Below are 15,534 nucleotides of genomic sequence, written 5' to 3' on the forward strand. Positions count from 1 at the left end.
TATTTGATGAGATCACGTGATGAGGTTCCTAACTTGGTACAACAATTCCACCAGATGGTTCTCACACAATTTGGAGTGAGAACTATGGTTTTTAGATTACATAATGCCAGAGAGTACTTTGAGAAGGACCTGACCACATATTTCCTAGAACATGGGGTAATTCATTAGAGCAATTGTGCATACACACCACAACAGAATGGAGTTGCTGAGAGAAAAAACAGACACATTGTGGAGGTGGCAAGGAGTCTTATGGTGTGTGCTTCAGTTCCTGTGCAGTTCTGGGGAGATGCAGTTCTTACAACCATGCATTTGATTAACCGTCTTCCTTCACGGACTTTGGGGTTTAAGGTGCCATTTAGTCTGCTTTTTCCAGATGGGGAGATATTTCATATACCTCTGAGGGTTTTTGGGTGTGTTTCCATTTGTTCACATTTTTTATCCTCATCGCAAGAAATTGGATCCTAAGGCCAAGAAATGTGTTTTTCTTGGGTATGCTCAGAACCAAAAGGGGTGTTGCTGTTATGACCCATTGTCAAGGAGCAAATTTGTCACAATGGATGTTACCTTCTTTGAATCCACCTTCTTCTCGAGTGGTTCTCCTCAGGGGGAGAGTTTTGGGGAGGAGAACTCACAATCTGTTCCTCTTCCAGTTTCTTTGATGCCTTCATCAGTTCAGCTAGCACCTTCATCAGTTCAGTCAGCACCTTCATCAGTTCAGCTAGCACCCCCATCAGTTCAGCCAACACCTGCACCTCCAGTTTCATTACCTGAGCCACTACGGGCAGCCTCACAGAAATATCAGCGCCGGCAGATGATGGTTGACTCTACATATCCTCAACCCACACCACTCTCTATCAGTCCTTCTGAAACTCCGGATTCGACAGATACAGTTCCAGGTATTCCTCTTGAGCCTGAGCCTATTATGTTTTCTAATGATAATGTTCCTATCCCTAACACCATTATTGCAGCTGATCCCACTGACCTTGATCTTCCCATTGCACTCTATAAGGGGAAGAGAAAGTGTACAGGCCATTGCATTTCACACCATCTTTCCTACACTGCCTTATCACCCTCCTACCGTGCTTTTCTTTCTTCCCTGGATTCTATGTCTATACCCAGGAATGTTACTAAGGCACTCTCCAAACTTGAGTGGAAAACAACCATGCAAGATGAGATGGATGCTTTGGTTAAAAACCAAACTTGGGAAATAGTTGATCTCCCCCCAGACAAGGAGACAGTCGGATGTAGATGGGTATTCACAGTGAAGTATAGGGTTGATGGCAAGATAGAGAGGTACAAGGCAAGGTTGGTAGCAAAAGGGTAATACTCAGACCTACGGTGTTGATTATCTGGAAACCTTTGTACCAGTAGCTAAGATGAGTTCAGTTCGTATCCTTTTATCTCTAGCAGACACCTATTCATGGCCTTTGTTCCAGCTTGATGTCAAAAATGCCTTCCTCAATGGTGATTTACATAAGGAGGTATATATGGACATTCCAGCAGGTTTTTATGAGAATGTTGGCAAGGGAAAGGTGTGCAGACTCAGAAAATCTCTGTATGGACTGAAACAGTCACCTAGGACTTGGTTTGACAGGTTCAGAGGGGCACTCATCCGTTTTGGAAACACACAAACACAGTCTGATCACACTCTCTTTGTGAAGAGGAGAGATGCTCTGGTGTCAATTCTGATTGTGTATGTGGATGATATAGTGGTGACAGGAAATGATATGGAGGAGATTGATGATCTCAAAAAATCATTGCAACAAGAATTTGAGATCAAAGATCTTGGTGAGTAGATGTTTTATGTTAGTTGTTAGAAAGGAGGTGGGGACCACAGTAGTTATGTGAGTACAAATTTTATTATGTTTTTGTGCCTTATATATGTTGTTTTATGTCTTGCCACCCTATAAGGGCATAGTTGTCTTTGTACTGCTCTATTATTTTTAATATAAATAATAAGTGAAGGGGTGGCCAGATCATTGCTCTCCTTTCTTTTCAACTTTTCTTCTCTTCTTCTCCTTCTCTCTTCCTTCTTTCTTCAAGAAACTCCTTTTATTTCATATTTTTTTAATTCAGCAAGCTTTCTACTTATATCATTCATTAAAGCTTGAAAAGTGGACGGAGCGTTAGTTAGCCCGAAGGACATAACCAAGAATTCATAGTGCCCATCGTGAATCTGGAATGCCGTCTTCGGCACATCCTCCAGGTGGACCCGGATCTGTTGGTACCCGGCCCTCAAGTCTAATTTGGAAAACACTGTGGAAGCTCCTAATTCATCCAACAGCTCGTCAATTACTAGTATGGGAAATTTGTCTTTTACTATGATACGGTTCAAGGCCCGGTAATCAACACAGAATATCCAAGTGTCGTCTTTCTTTTTACTAGCAAGACAGGTGAGGAAAACGGGCTAGAACTGGGTTGTATCATTCCCCTCTTCTTCAAATCAGTTACAATGTTTTCAATTTCAGACTTCTGGAAATGGGGATAATGGTATGGCTTCACATTGGCTGGTCCTACCCCAAGCAAGATGGGAATCTTATGATCTTGGTCCCGTTTCGGGGGGAGGTCCATGGGTTCTTGGAAAACATCTTGGTAAGCCTGTAGTAATCTGGATAACTCCGTGGGATCTCTTCCTAGGCCTACTGACCCAAATGGATAGTTGAGTGTGGGCTCCATTGGATCACCTCCCAAATAGAGAATGACAGGTGGGGAGAAATGGTGGCTTGGCTTGATTTTTGGGCCAAATTCTTCTTGCAATGGGGGCCCTGGGTCGAGGCCTTGGAGAGTGCAACTCTGCCCGTCTACTATGAAAGTCATGGTCAAACAGGCCCAATCACAAGTCATTGGGCCCAACTGTCGAAGCCACTGGATGCCCAAAATCACATCGAGCCCCCTTAACCCCAACAGGTGAAGATCAACTTGCAGTAAGTGCCCTTGCACCTTGATTTTCACTGCTTTACAAACCCCATCACATTTGAGTTTGTGTTTGTTAGCTACATGGACTGAGAAAGCCGGTACAAGCTCCACTGCTAAATGGAGCTGGTCAACTAGCTGCTCTGAAACAAAATTTAGAGAGCTCTCGTTATCCACCAATATAGCCACCGGGCTACCTCCGATCACTGCTCTCAACCTCATGGTTCAAGGTGAGGACGAGCCAGCCAAGGCATGGAGGGAGATCTCTGGCCCCTGCTCTATAGGTTCTTCTTCAGTTTCCGGGATCCCTTCTTCAACTGCGAGACCTTCCTCTTCAGGGTCCTCCGGTTCTAATAGGAACAGTTGGGGTCTCTTGCAACGATGTCCGAGCCCGAACTTTTCATCACAATTATAGCAGAGTCCACGCTTGTGGTGTGACTACATCTCCACCCAAGAGAGTCGCTTGAGGGGTAAACCATTCGGTCCAACTGGCTTGGATGGACCCGGTTCAGTTTTGGTCGGGGGAATCTTGATGATTGGTCCGGCCAGGGCCGGTTTATTTACCCGTCTAAGCTTATTCAGTCTTTCTTCATGCAGGCGGGCCAAGTGAGCCACCGCATTTACGGTGACCGGTTGCAGGGCCTTTACTTCATACCGGATCTCATCCCTCAAACCCCCTAAGAAGGTTCCCACCAGTGCCGATTCAGGCCATCCGTAAACCCAAGAAGTCAACCTCTCAAACTCATTCTGATACTCCCTCACCGTGCCCATTTGTTTTAAGTCTTGACAGAGCTTCATCAAAGTTATCAAACCCTGATGGTCCGAAACGGTGACAGATGGCCTCTGTAAATTCCGTCCACCCATTCCAAGGGTTGGAACGTCGATACCACTGGAGCCACTGGATGGCCTCCCCCTCCAAATGGATCGAAGCCATCGACACATGCTGATGCCCCGAAATTTCATTGATCTCAAAAAATCTTTCTAGCTAAATATCTAGGAGATGGGATCCTCACCTGAAAATGAGAGAAATACCAACTTGGCCATCCTTCTGAATCCGGAACCTGCATGCGAGTGGCCGAAGTGACTGGAGCCTTCGTTATCCCCTTTGCGCAGGTTGGAATGGGACGACCTCTGGAACTAGCTGACTACCACCGAAATGGAATCCTTCAAGTCTTTCAGCTCCCCGAACACCTTGTGAAGCTCTTCTTCGATCTTGTCGATTCAACCATCCATTGCTGAGGATCTCGTGTTCGTCATTTCTCTACCGACGGCTGCTCTGATACCAACTTGATGGGATACTGCCCACCACAGAGGTCTCTTCGAGGGAGACCTAACCTCCTACTAAGAGAAGAAGAAGGAAAATGGATTAAGCCAGGTCTGCCCTACTCGTTTATTCTCAAATATTTATAAAGTTTACAAGGAGATAACGACATGTGCATGGGACTGTTCATGGCTGACGTGTCTTCCTTGTGTACATAAAGCGAATGGGCGGGCGTTTGGCTTCCTTCATCATGTTGTGCTCCTCGTGGGCCTCTATAGGCAATGTGGGCTGGTCCCCGGGCTAGTTAGTGGTATGGGCCTGAGGTTTCATATGGACTGGGGCCCCAACAAAGGCTTTCTTGGGTCCGGTTCTGCTCCAGTTTGTAGAACAGGTTATTGTTACCGATCAAGGGAAAAAAAGTTAAGACACCAGCAAAACAAGAAGGCTCCAAGAAGTATTGATTGACCATCTTATAAACACCTATAAGATCAAGTACTATTAGTGGTGAACGGTGATGACAGAATTAACCATACCATCTAGACAACTGTACAGGATACCACACGGACTTATGTAAGCATCTCTTGCTAAATGCACAAGGATAGCCACATTTAGTCTAGTTTTGGTCATTTTGGACAAAGGGTAAATTGAAGTGTTTCTGCCAAAGGCATCATACCAAGCAAAAAGTAGATATTTCACAATGTTCTTACATTTTATCATTTTTTTATTTTTATGGAATATATAACACCAAAGGATGCATCTATTTCCTAAGTTGGTTGTGAGTTCTCACCAACATTTCTACCAAAAATATGGTACGATAACCATTAAAAAAACAATAACAATAACAACAATAATAAATCAAATAGTAAGAGGTTTGTGTGCCCAACACCCATATCTAAGTCAGTCAGAAAGACACATGTCCATACCCACAAATACCACACCCAACTTCTGGTTAAACACAGAAAGTAAATAATTAATTCGAGGAATATCAACATCTACACAATGAAGAATTCACAATGGCTTTTTCATGGAAATTACAAAAAAAAAATAATTAAAACAATCCAAGATATGAAAAGTAACATCACTACATAACTCTCCTGTAGAGACAGTGGGAAGAACTATCCGCAGGGCTATGTTTGTACTTTTACTTCTTTTTTTGTACATCAATTTTATCTGTACACTATCTTTTGTACACTAAGGGCAGATTTGTCCTTTTACTTTATTTAATATAAATATTTCTCTTAGGGTGTCGATGGTCACTAAGTGACACACCAACCAAATGGCTGTTTCTCTCTTTTCTCTCTCTCTGTGTGTCCTTTTCGATATGACTGACATGGTATCAGAGCAGGTCACAACCTGATCTGCATTCAGTCTCTTCTCAACTCTTTCTTTTACTGTTCTCTCGAGGACTCCCTAACAGTATTTGGGAACCTCTCGAGTGCCCTTGAATCTCATTTCTGGACTGTTGCGCCATCAGATTTCTTTTTCTCATTGGATCTCTTTGTAGAGACATCAGATTAGTCTAAAAATTTAGGGCCCGTTTGGCGCGTCTTTTCGCACAGTCTTTCGGCTGTTTACAAGCAGGGAAGACCGAAAATCAGTCTATTTCCGTTTGACACACGGAAGATCTAACTGCCAAAAGATGGGACACCGAAAAGACGCGCGAAGCCCATTTTGGGCTGATTTCGGGAAGCTCCAAATGAAGCTTCCCGCGTCTTTCGCGTTTTAATCTCACGCGAAAAGACCCGAAACGACGCACGGAAAAACGCGCGTCTGCCAAACGGTCTTCGGGCTGCCCAAATCTTATGTCAAAAGCTCAATGCGTCTTTTGACTGTTAGAGCTACAAGATCTTCTCAAAAAGACTTGCCAAACAGGCCCTTAGATCTGGTGTCACCCAAGGAAGATCTATATCTATTGATTCCTTTTGGTTTGGTTTGGATCGGCTTTGCTTAAGAAGGGTTTTGATCTACTTATGAGTTCAGCAGGGCATCACAGTTTCCTTTTATAGACATCAACTGAAAGGTACTTTTCTCTACCTTCTGATTTGATTTTCTATCCTTTGTTTGGAAGTGTGCACTGCTGTTCTTTGTTCTTCAATGGCATCAAAAAGGATGGATGTTCTCCCTATTAACTTCAATGGTACGAACTATGCATTATGGAAGTTTAACTTTCAATTCCATGTTGAGGCAAAGGGACTTTGGGGATATCTAGATGGATCTGTGGATAAACCTGATGATTCAAACATCAAGGTTCTTAATCAATGAAAGATGGATAATGCAAAAATTGCATCATGGATCCTAAGACCAGTTGAAACTGACATTGCAATTCCTATGAGAGGATACAAGACTGCCTATGAGATGTACGAGTCTCTTGAGAAAGTATATCAGTAATCGAACACCTCTAGACAGTACCAAATAGAAGTTGATATCTTTTCGTACTATCAGAGAGAAAGGAAAGTCCAGGAATACTGTGCAGGGTTTATAAACCTCTGGACAGAGTATGAGCTAGTACATATGGGAAAGGATCCATCAGACTATTGTGTGAAGTATATGAAGGAGCACTTTGATAGAAGGAAGATTATGCATTTCCTAATGCATCTCAGACTTGAATTTGAAGTTGTCAGATCCAATATCCTTAGTCAAGGAGCTCTTCCTAATCTAGATACTATTCTTGGGGAAATCTAGAGGGCTGAACCCAGATTTGCTACATAGACCACTCTTGGTGGAAGGAAAGATTCCAATATTGATGCTATTTTCCTAGCAACAAAACCAAAGGGGAAGGACTTTTCAAGAGTTCAGTGCTATGAATGCAAGGAGTTTGGGCATGTTGTCTCTCATTGCAAGAAGAAGAATACGTGTACTTATTGCAAATAGTTCAGCCATATTATTACAGAATGCCCTACTCGGCCCCAAAAAGGTGGTGGGTCAAATCAGAAGAAAGGAAACTACATGGCCTATCAGACTACTATAGAGGGATCAGATGCCTCCTCCTCCATTACTTCAGTGGCTGGCCAAAATGATATTTCCGGTGGCATGTCTGAAGAACGGATTCAACAGCTCATGTCCTCAGTATCTCTTCAGCCTTCTCTGTTATTGGCCAGTTTGGTAAGTCCCTAACCTATTGCCCTTCACCAAATCACCTCTAGTTTATGGACTCTGGAGCCTCTAACCATATGACAATGGCCACTTTTGGTCAGTATCCCAAAGCCCATCTTCCCAATAAACATATTATTACAACAAATGGTAAAAAGTTAGATACACTTGATTGTGATGATTTTTATTTATCTACCTCTAAGTCCCCTTCTTTTCATTTACCCAAAACTTTATTTGTGCCCAAGCTAACCACCAATATGAATTTTGTTGGCCAACTTGTAGAGGAAGGTAACATTGTTTCATTTTCTTTTGATGGTTGTTTGATACAGGATCAGAAAACTGGGGAGGTGAGGGGGAAGGGGCTTAGAGCCTTAGACTGGGACATCTATTTGCTCAGGAGTTTGAGAAGAATAAGGCTGATCCCATTTCTACTTTGTGTTTGCTTTCTACTGCTTCTAGTTTTGAGTCTTTTAACTATAATAATGATTGGCATTTATGGCATAAACACCTTGGCCATCCTTTTTCTAAGAAACTTGATCAGTTGTTTGCCTCCGGTAGTTTACCAATTTCTGCTACTTCTTTTAAGAATGTTAATAAAGACTGCATTACTTGTGGTTTACGTAAGAGTCACATTTTACCCTTTCCTTCTCATTCTAAGCATGCTACAGTTCCTTTTTATTTAATACATAGTGATGTTTGGACATCTCCTGTTATTTCTCGATTGGGTTATAAGAACTTTTTAACTTTTATTGATGACTGCACTCGGTTTACTTGGGTTTACTTTCTTCAAAAGAAATCTGAAGTTTATTCTGTATTCAAACACTTTCATGCTTATGTTACTATCCAAATTAATGCCAAAATATGTGTGCTATGATCGGACTCAGGGGGAGAATACTTTGATGGGGATTTTCAAACCTACTTGAAACAACATGGAATTCAATCTCAAAATTCCTGTCCAGGTACCCCACAACAAAATGGGGTAGCAGAATGAAAGAATGGGCAATATTTTGAGTGTAGTTAGAACACTACTACAAGATTCCCATGTACCCTCTTGGTTTTGGGTGGAGGCAGCCAGCACTGTTGTGTATCTCATAAATCATCTTCTTTCATCTATCCTAAACAGTTCTTCTCCCTTCCAATCTCTCTTTCACAAACCTCCAGATCTATCTATGCTCAGAGTCTTTGGTTGTGCTTGTTTTGTTCACCTCCCACCTCATGAACGGACAAAGTTAACTGCACAAGCAGCTTTGTGTGCCTTTATGGGGTATAGTTCTGAACACGAGGGGTTCCTTTGCTATGATCCTTCGGCTCGTCATATTTGAATTTCTCATAATGTAATCTTTCTTGAGAGTGTCTTTCTTTAAACATATTGTGAAATTTCCAACTCCTTCTACCTCTTTGTTGCATAGTTTTGATTCTACAGGTACTTCAAGCACACCAACATCACCTCCACAGCAACTCCAGACTTACTTCAGGAGGTAACAGTCTACATCAGTCACAATGCCCATCTTCTCTCTACCACCAGCTGCTGATCCAATCACTCCATTTGCCCCAATAAGTGTACTTGATACTCCCCTTGAACCTATTGCACCTACCTTGCATCGTTCTTTTCTGTTGTTTTATCTACCACAGACATTCCCATATTTTACTAGCAGGTTGTAGCAATACCACACTGGAAAGATGTCATGGACTCTGAGATCTGAGCCCTTCTTGAGCATGGCACCTGGGACTTGGTTAAAGCTCCACATGAGGCATCTCTCATAAGAAGCCAATGGGTCTACTCTGTGAAACTTAAGTCTGATGGGAGTCTAGACAGATACAAGGCTAGGCTGGTTGCACAAGGCTATAAACAAGAATATGGGATAAATTATGAGGAAACTTTTGCACCAATATCAAAAATGACCACTTTACGACTTCTGATGGCTATATCTGCAGCCAAACAGTGGACAATTCATCAGATGGATGTAAAGAATGCATTCCTCCAAGGGGTTGAAGGAGACAATGTATATGAAGCTCCCTCCTAGATATTGCACGAACCCATAGCTTGTTTGCCGCCTGAAGAAGTCCCTCTATGGCCTGAAACAAGCTCCTAGAGCATGGTTTGAGAAATTCAGATCTGTTATCACTGATGTTGGTTTTATTCAAAGTTCTTCATACCATTATCGATTCACCTTACGGAGGAAGTAGGGAGTGACAATCTTACTTCCTTATGTTGATGATATACTCATTACAGGGTATGATGTAGAATGAGTTGTTGACTTGCAACAATTGCTCAGAGAATCCTTTAAGATGAAGGACTTGGGTCCTTTGACTTATTTTTTGGGGCTTGAAGCCGAAATTCTTCGGGCTATTTTGTTAACCAACAAAAATATGCTGTTGATCTTGTTAAACCGGCCGATCTCGGCGATACCAATATGGTGGATACTCCATTGGAACTGAATCCGAAAATTAGTAAGGATGATGGTTCTCCCCTTGAAGATGCTACTATTTATCGTCAACTAGTGAGCAGCCTAATCTATCTCACCATGACTCAGCCAGATATATCATATGCAGTCCAACTGGTGAGCTAGTTTGTGTTATCCCCAAGACAACCACATTTATCTATAGTTCATCGGATTATTAGATATGTGCAGGGAACTCTATCACATGGAATATTCTTCTCCTCTTCATCCCCCATTAGCCTTATTGCCTATGCGGATGCCGATTGGGCTGGATGCCCTAACACCTACCGATCCACCACCGGCTGGTGTGTTTTCTTAGGCAACTCTCTTATTTCGTGGAAGTGCAAGAAAAAACCTATTGTATCAAAATCTTCCACTGAAGCTAAATACAAAGCAATGTCCTCAGTGTGCAATGAAATTATATGGCTCTGAGCTCTCCTACTTGACATCCTTAATGAGCCATCACCATCAATTCCTCTCTATGCAGACAATGTTAGTGCAATCAAAATTGCCTCCAACTCCGTCTTCCATGAGTGCACCAAACATATAAAAGTTGATTGCCACTTCATCTGCGACACTTATTTCTCATCGACAAACTAATGCTCATTCCTAGGCATCAATTTGAAGGGGAGCGTACAGACAATGAGAAGAACTAGCCACAAGGCTATTTTTGTACTTCTACTTTTTTTTGTACATCAATTTTATTTGTACACTAAGGGAAGATTTGTCCTTTTACTTTCTTTAATATAAATATAGCTCTTAGGGTGCTGATGACCACTGAGTGACACACCCACCAAATTGTTGTGTTCTCTTAGGGTGTCCTTGCTACTGTTGGCCTTGACATATAAAAAAGAGAAGAAAAGATCTTGCTAGAGATGGTAAGCACCAACCTGCATGAGCTGCATATTGACTGGCCTTGATGGGTTTCTTACAAGCATTGCAACAAACCTTCACAAGTAATATGAAAATAGCCAAACATGAGCATACATAATGGAAAAAAGGAATACAAAATGAAGAACTCAGCCAACTTTTAGCAATATATAACATGGACTAGAAAGTGAATAAATCAAAAGAAACATTTTGGCTAGTGACAACTAGAAACTTTCATAACCAAATACTTTTTCTTATTGGCATTACCAGACCATATTATTTTATAGATCCTCTAGGCTCAAAGTAAACTTAGGAAGAAGTGTTTTGGGCCTTTTGGCTAGAATTAACCTTGAGAACAAAGTAGTTCAGGAGTTTGCTAGTAATCATAATGCAGGAGCCAAGTGGTCACATATGAAATTTTCTGAAATTTTTATGTATTTTTGTATTTTTAGACAGGGTATTTAGGTCATTTACATCTATCAGTCTGGCTCCATATTTTGATATTTGTAGTTACAATTGGTTATTGTTTAAAGTTGTTGAGAATGCTTGGGTGAGGGTGTTTTAGACTTTTCACCATCTTTTGTATTTGGGCACCCAAGTATAGGATTTCTTGTAATTTTTCTTCAAGCTATAAATAGTGATTTTGAGGGTGAGAACAGTAACACACACCTCTGTTCGATACCTCCTTCCTCTTCTTATTCTTCTTCTCTCTTCTCTTCTTTTACAAACCCTAAATCTACAACTTGGTATTATGGCAGGTAGAGGTTCTTATAGTCTTAGGAATACCTTTTCTGTTGATCCTCTCCCGCGAGATGATCTGTTCATGTCAGACTGCCACCGGATGATGTCAGCAATCCGTACAGGTGACGACAGCAGTCAATGAATCCTGTATGGTTTGGTTAACCCTTGTTTTAGGAGTTTCTTGGTATGACTCCTGTAATTGTTTGAAGCTTCTATGATTTTTTGTGGTTTTTTCAAGAAGAAAATAGCAGAAATTCCAGATCTGATGTCGAGCCTTGTACAACATGTTTAATGGGGTTTTCTGCTGCAAAATCTAGACCATTTGGGTTGTTGTACATTTTGGGAGTGATGGGAAGTGGTCCTGTAATTTTCTAAGCCCTACACAATTTTTGGGAGATTTTCTCTCTCTATTTTGCCGCCAACCTAGTTTTTTGGCCTCTTTGTGGCTCTTAACCATGTGGTGATTCTTGGGTCCTTAGGTTTGGTTAAATATTGGGGTCCTTTTGGTTGAGGAGAAAGTGTTTTTGATAGAATATGGAATCATCTAAGGATGTATAGATGGTTTCCAATATGCTCCAACGAAATGCATATACTTCCGGTGGTATGATAACCACTATTAAACTTGATGGAACCAACTTTCTAGAATGGTCCCACTCTGCTAAGCTTACCATTACAAGGAGAGGTAAATTAGGATTCATTACAGGAAAGGAGGTGAAGCCAAATCCTAAAGATCTGAAATTTGCAAAGTGGGAATAGGACAACTCCCTTGTAATGTCATGGTTGATTTACTCAATGCAACCTCATATTGCTTGTAACTACAAGTTTCTTCCAACCGCTAAAGATATTTGGGATAGGGTTGTTGCCACCTATTCCCAAGTTAACAATACTGCTAGAGTGCACCAACTTTGAAGGGAGGCTTGCAGTATGTGTCAGGGAGAGAGATCAGTGGCTACATATTTTTCTTCTCTATAGTCTATTTGGGAAGAAATTGATCACTTGAAAGCCCTAGTATTGAAGGACCCTAAAGATGGTGAGAATTATCGAAAGTACATAAAAGAGAATAAAGTTTTTGATTTCTTGGCCGGCTTGAACCTAGAGTTTTACTTAACTATGCAACATATTCTCAGTGTTAGCATTCTCACTCTTACTTCTGCTTACTCCCTTGTAAAAGGTGAGGAGAGTAGAAGGACAGCCATGAGGCAGCCTCCTATGATTGGTCACTTTGCCTTTGATGTATTTAGAACTTCCCCTAGAAAACAATCCTAGAGCTCAGGATTTATAGAGTACTATTGAACAGGTTTGCTAGAAATCTCTCCAGTTGGAAAAGGAATTATATTTCACTTGGAAACAAAATCACTATTGGTTAAGCTTCCTTCACAAGCCTTCCAATTTACGACTTTTTTTATTGATGATTAACAGTACTGAAAAGGCCACTTCTTATGAGACCTTCCAGTTTATTACTTCTCTGTGTTTCAAGCACTAGAAAAGGTTATGAAGATGATTGAAAAGTCATTAGAGTTCTTAAGAGAACAAATAGATAATAAAAAAGAAAAGGCCGCTAATCAATGATGTTCTTGGCCAATGGTGAGCATGGATTGGTTTGTGTTGAAGATTAATTAGTTTTATGATATTTTTTCTGAGTAGATGTTTATGTTAGTTGTTAGATAGGAGGTGGGGACCACAGTAGTTATGTGAGTCCAAATTTTATTATGTTTTTTGAGTGTTATATATGTTGTTTTATGTTTTGCCACCCTATAAGGGCTTGGTTGTCTTTGTACTGTTCTATTATTTTAGTATAAATAATAAGTGAAGGGGCGGCCAGATTATTGCTCTCTATTCTTTCAACTTCTCTTCTCCTTCTCTCTTCCTTCTCTCTTCAAGAAACTATTTTCTTTCATATTTTTTTAATTCAGCAGATTTCTACTTGGTATCAGAGCATCGACTAGGGTTTCTTGAAGCATTCTCATGCAGCCCAAGCTCAGCCGACTACATGAAGTAGTAAAGGGCTGATCGATCTGCTATAGATTGCCCAGTTCTTGGGTTTTTTGGTTGGATCTAATCATCACGAAGGTGATATACTGTTCAGCATCAAAATCAGGAAGAACTGGAGTACGGGGAAGAGTCCTAAAAAACTTGGACTCTTTGTTTTTGATTTGATCATGGGCGGCCAGGTATTGTTAGCTTTCTTTTGATTTCCTGAAGAGTGCGGTTTGGTATTTCTCCATGCTGAAATCAGGTGATAAGTATGAAACAGGGAAAAAAACCTCTTGTTGTGTATTTTTCCATGCTGAAAACCCTATGGCAGGAAATAGATCACTTAGAAACTATGGTATGGAAAAGTGGAAAAGATGTAGCAACTTATCACAAACTGTTAGAGAGGAATAGAGTTTTTGAGTTCTTGGCAGGGCTGAACCCTGAATTTGACATTGCTAGGCAGCAGATTCTTTCTAGGGACGGTGTGGCACTCTGTCAGGCATATGAATTTGTCTCTGGAGAGGAGAGTAGGAGGAATGTAATGCTGAGACAGCCTGGGATTGACCAGTCGGCTATGGTTGGTACAACAAAACCTAAGTCGAATGGAGACAAGGGGAGTAGTCAGACTAGAAGGGAAGATAAGGACTTGGTGTGTGATTATTGCAAAAAGCCTATGCATACCAGGGACACTTGTTGGAAGCTTCATCCAAATCTTATGCTTGCTCGGATAAAAAACAAGAAGGGAAATGCAAATGTAGCCACTACAGGAGACTCTTCAGCCCCTCTCTCCCAAACTGATTGGGAATCCATTGAAATAGTAGCAGTGAGAACAAAATTGGAGAGGTTTGGACAGCGTATGAGTAAGAAAGGTTCACCCAGCCCTAGCCTTCCAGATGGACAGCAAAATGTAGGAGCCAACTACACCACTTCCTTTGCACATACAGGTAGTTCGTATGCAACTGCGAATCTTGCATCCACTTCAGGTAAGGAGGGACCTCCCTGGATTATAGACTTGGGAGCATCTGAGCATATGACTAATGCCCCTACCATTTTCAGTTCCTATCAGTTGTGCTCTGGTAGAGACAGTCTCTATAGCAGATGGTTCACATATGCCTATTGTTGGGAAGGGGACAGTTAGAGTGACCAATGATATAACTCTGTCCCCTGTTTTGCATGTCCCTAGACTTCATACCAACCTACTGTCTGTTAGTTCTTTGACAAAAAATTTGAATTGTTCTGTGACCCTTCTTCCTGGTAATTGTGTTTTGCAGGATCTGGAGTCAAAGAAGATGATTGGGAGCGGTCGTGAGGTGAATGGAGTCTACCTTCTGGATGAGATTCTGAGACATCAGGGCCATCATGTTAGCAACAGTAGTAGTGGGTCAGAGTCAGTAAACAAGATTATGCTTTGGCACAATCGCTTGGGACACCTTTCTTTTAGTTCTTTGAAATGTCTTTTCCCAAAATTGTTTGAGTCTGTTCAATTATCTACTTTAGAGTGTGAGAGTTGTTAGTTAGGAAAGAATTGTAAACAGTCTTTTAAACCAAGTAATAAAAGAAGTACTTCTGCTTTTAATATTGTTCACACGGATGTAAGGGGGCCATATCAAATCCCTTCCATGGGAGGATTCCGTTACTTTCTCTTGTTTGTGGATGATTATACACAATATTCTTGGATATATTTGATGAGATCACGTGATGAGGTTCCTGACTTAGTACGACAATTCCACCAGATGGTTCTCACACAATTTGGAGTGAGAACTATGGTTTTTAGATCAGATAATGCCAGAGAGTACTCTGAGAAGGACCTAACCATGTATCTCTTAGAACATGGTGTAGTTCATTAGAGCAGTTGTGCATATACACCGCAATAGAATGGAGTTGCTAAGAGGAAAAACAGACACATTGTGGAGGTGGCAAGGAGTCTTATGGTGTGTGCTTCAGTTCCTATGCAGTTCTGGGGAGATGCAGTTCTTACAGCCGTGCATGTGATTAACCGTGTTCCTTCACGGACTTTGGGGTTTAAGGTGCCATTTAGCCTCCTTTTTCCAGAAGGAGAGATAATTCATATACCTCTGAGGATTTTTGGCTATGTTTCTTTTGTTCACATTCTTGGCCCTCATCGCAAGAAATTGGATCCTAAGGCTAAGAAATGTGTTTTTCTTGGGTATGCTCAGAACCAAAAGGGGTATTGCTATTATGACCCAGTATCAAGGAGCAGATTTGTCACTATGGATGTTACCT

At 41.3% G+C, this 15,534-nt stretch overlaps 1 protein-coding gene across 23 annotated transcripts in view; it reads right to left on the reverse strand.

Moving 5' to 3' along the window:
• The window catches only part of LOC104585839 (uncharacterized), a 145,736-nt gene that overhangs the window by 62,892 nt on the left and 67,310 nt on the right, over nucleotides 1-15,534 (reverse strand). For all 23 annotated transcript variants that reach the window (XM_088903670.1, XM_088903668.1, XM_088903671.1 and 20 more), the window contains one exon: nucleotides 10,596-10,653. In XM_088903670.1, coding sequence (XP_088759796.1) covers nucleotides 10,596-10,653 — 58 coding nt within the window. The remainder of the gene's footprint in view (nucleotides 1-10,595; nucleotides 10,654-15,534) is intronic.

Source organism: Nelumbo nucifera, chromosome 4 (genome assembly GCF_055504915.1).
Source record: "Nelumbo nucifera cultivar China Antique chromosome 4, China Antique-T2T, whole genome shotgun sequence".
Classification (NCBI taxonomy): Eukaryota; Viridiplantae; Streptophyta; class Magnoliopsida; order Proteales; family Nelumbonaceae; genus Nelumbo; species Nelumbo nucifera.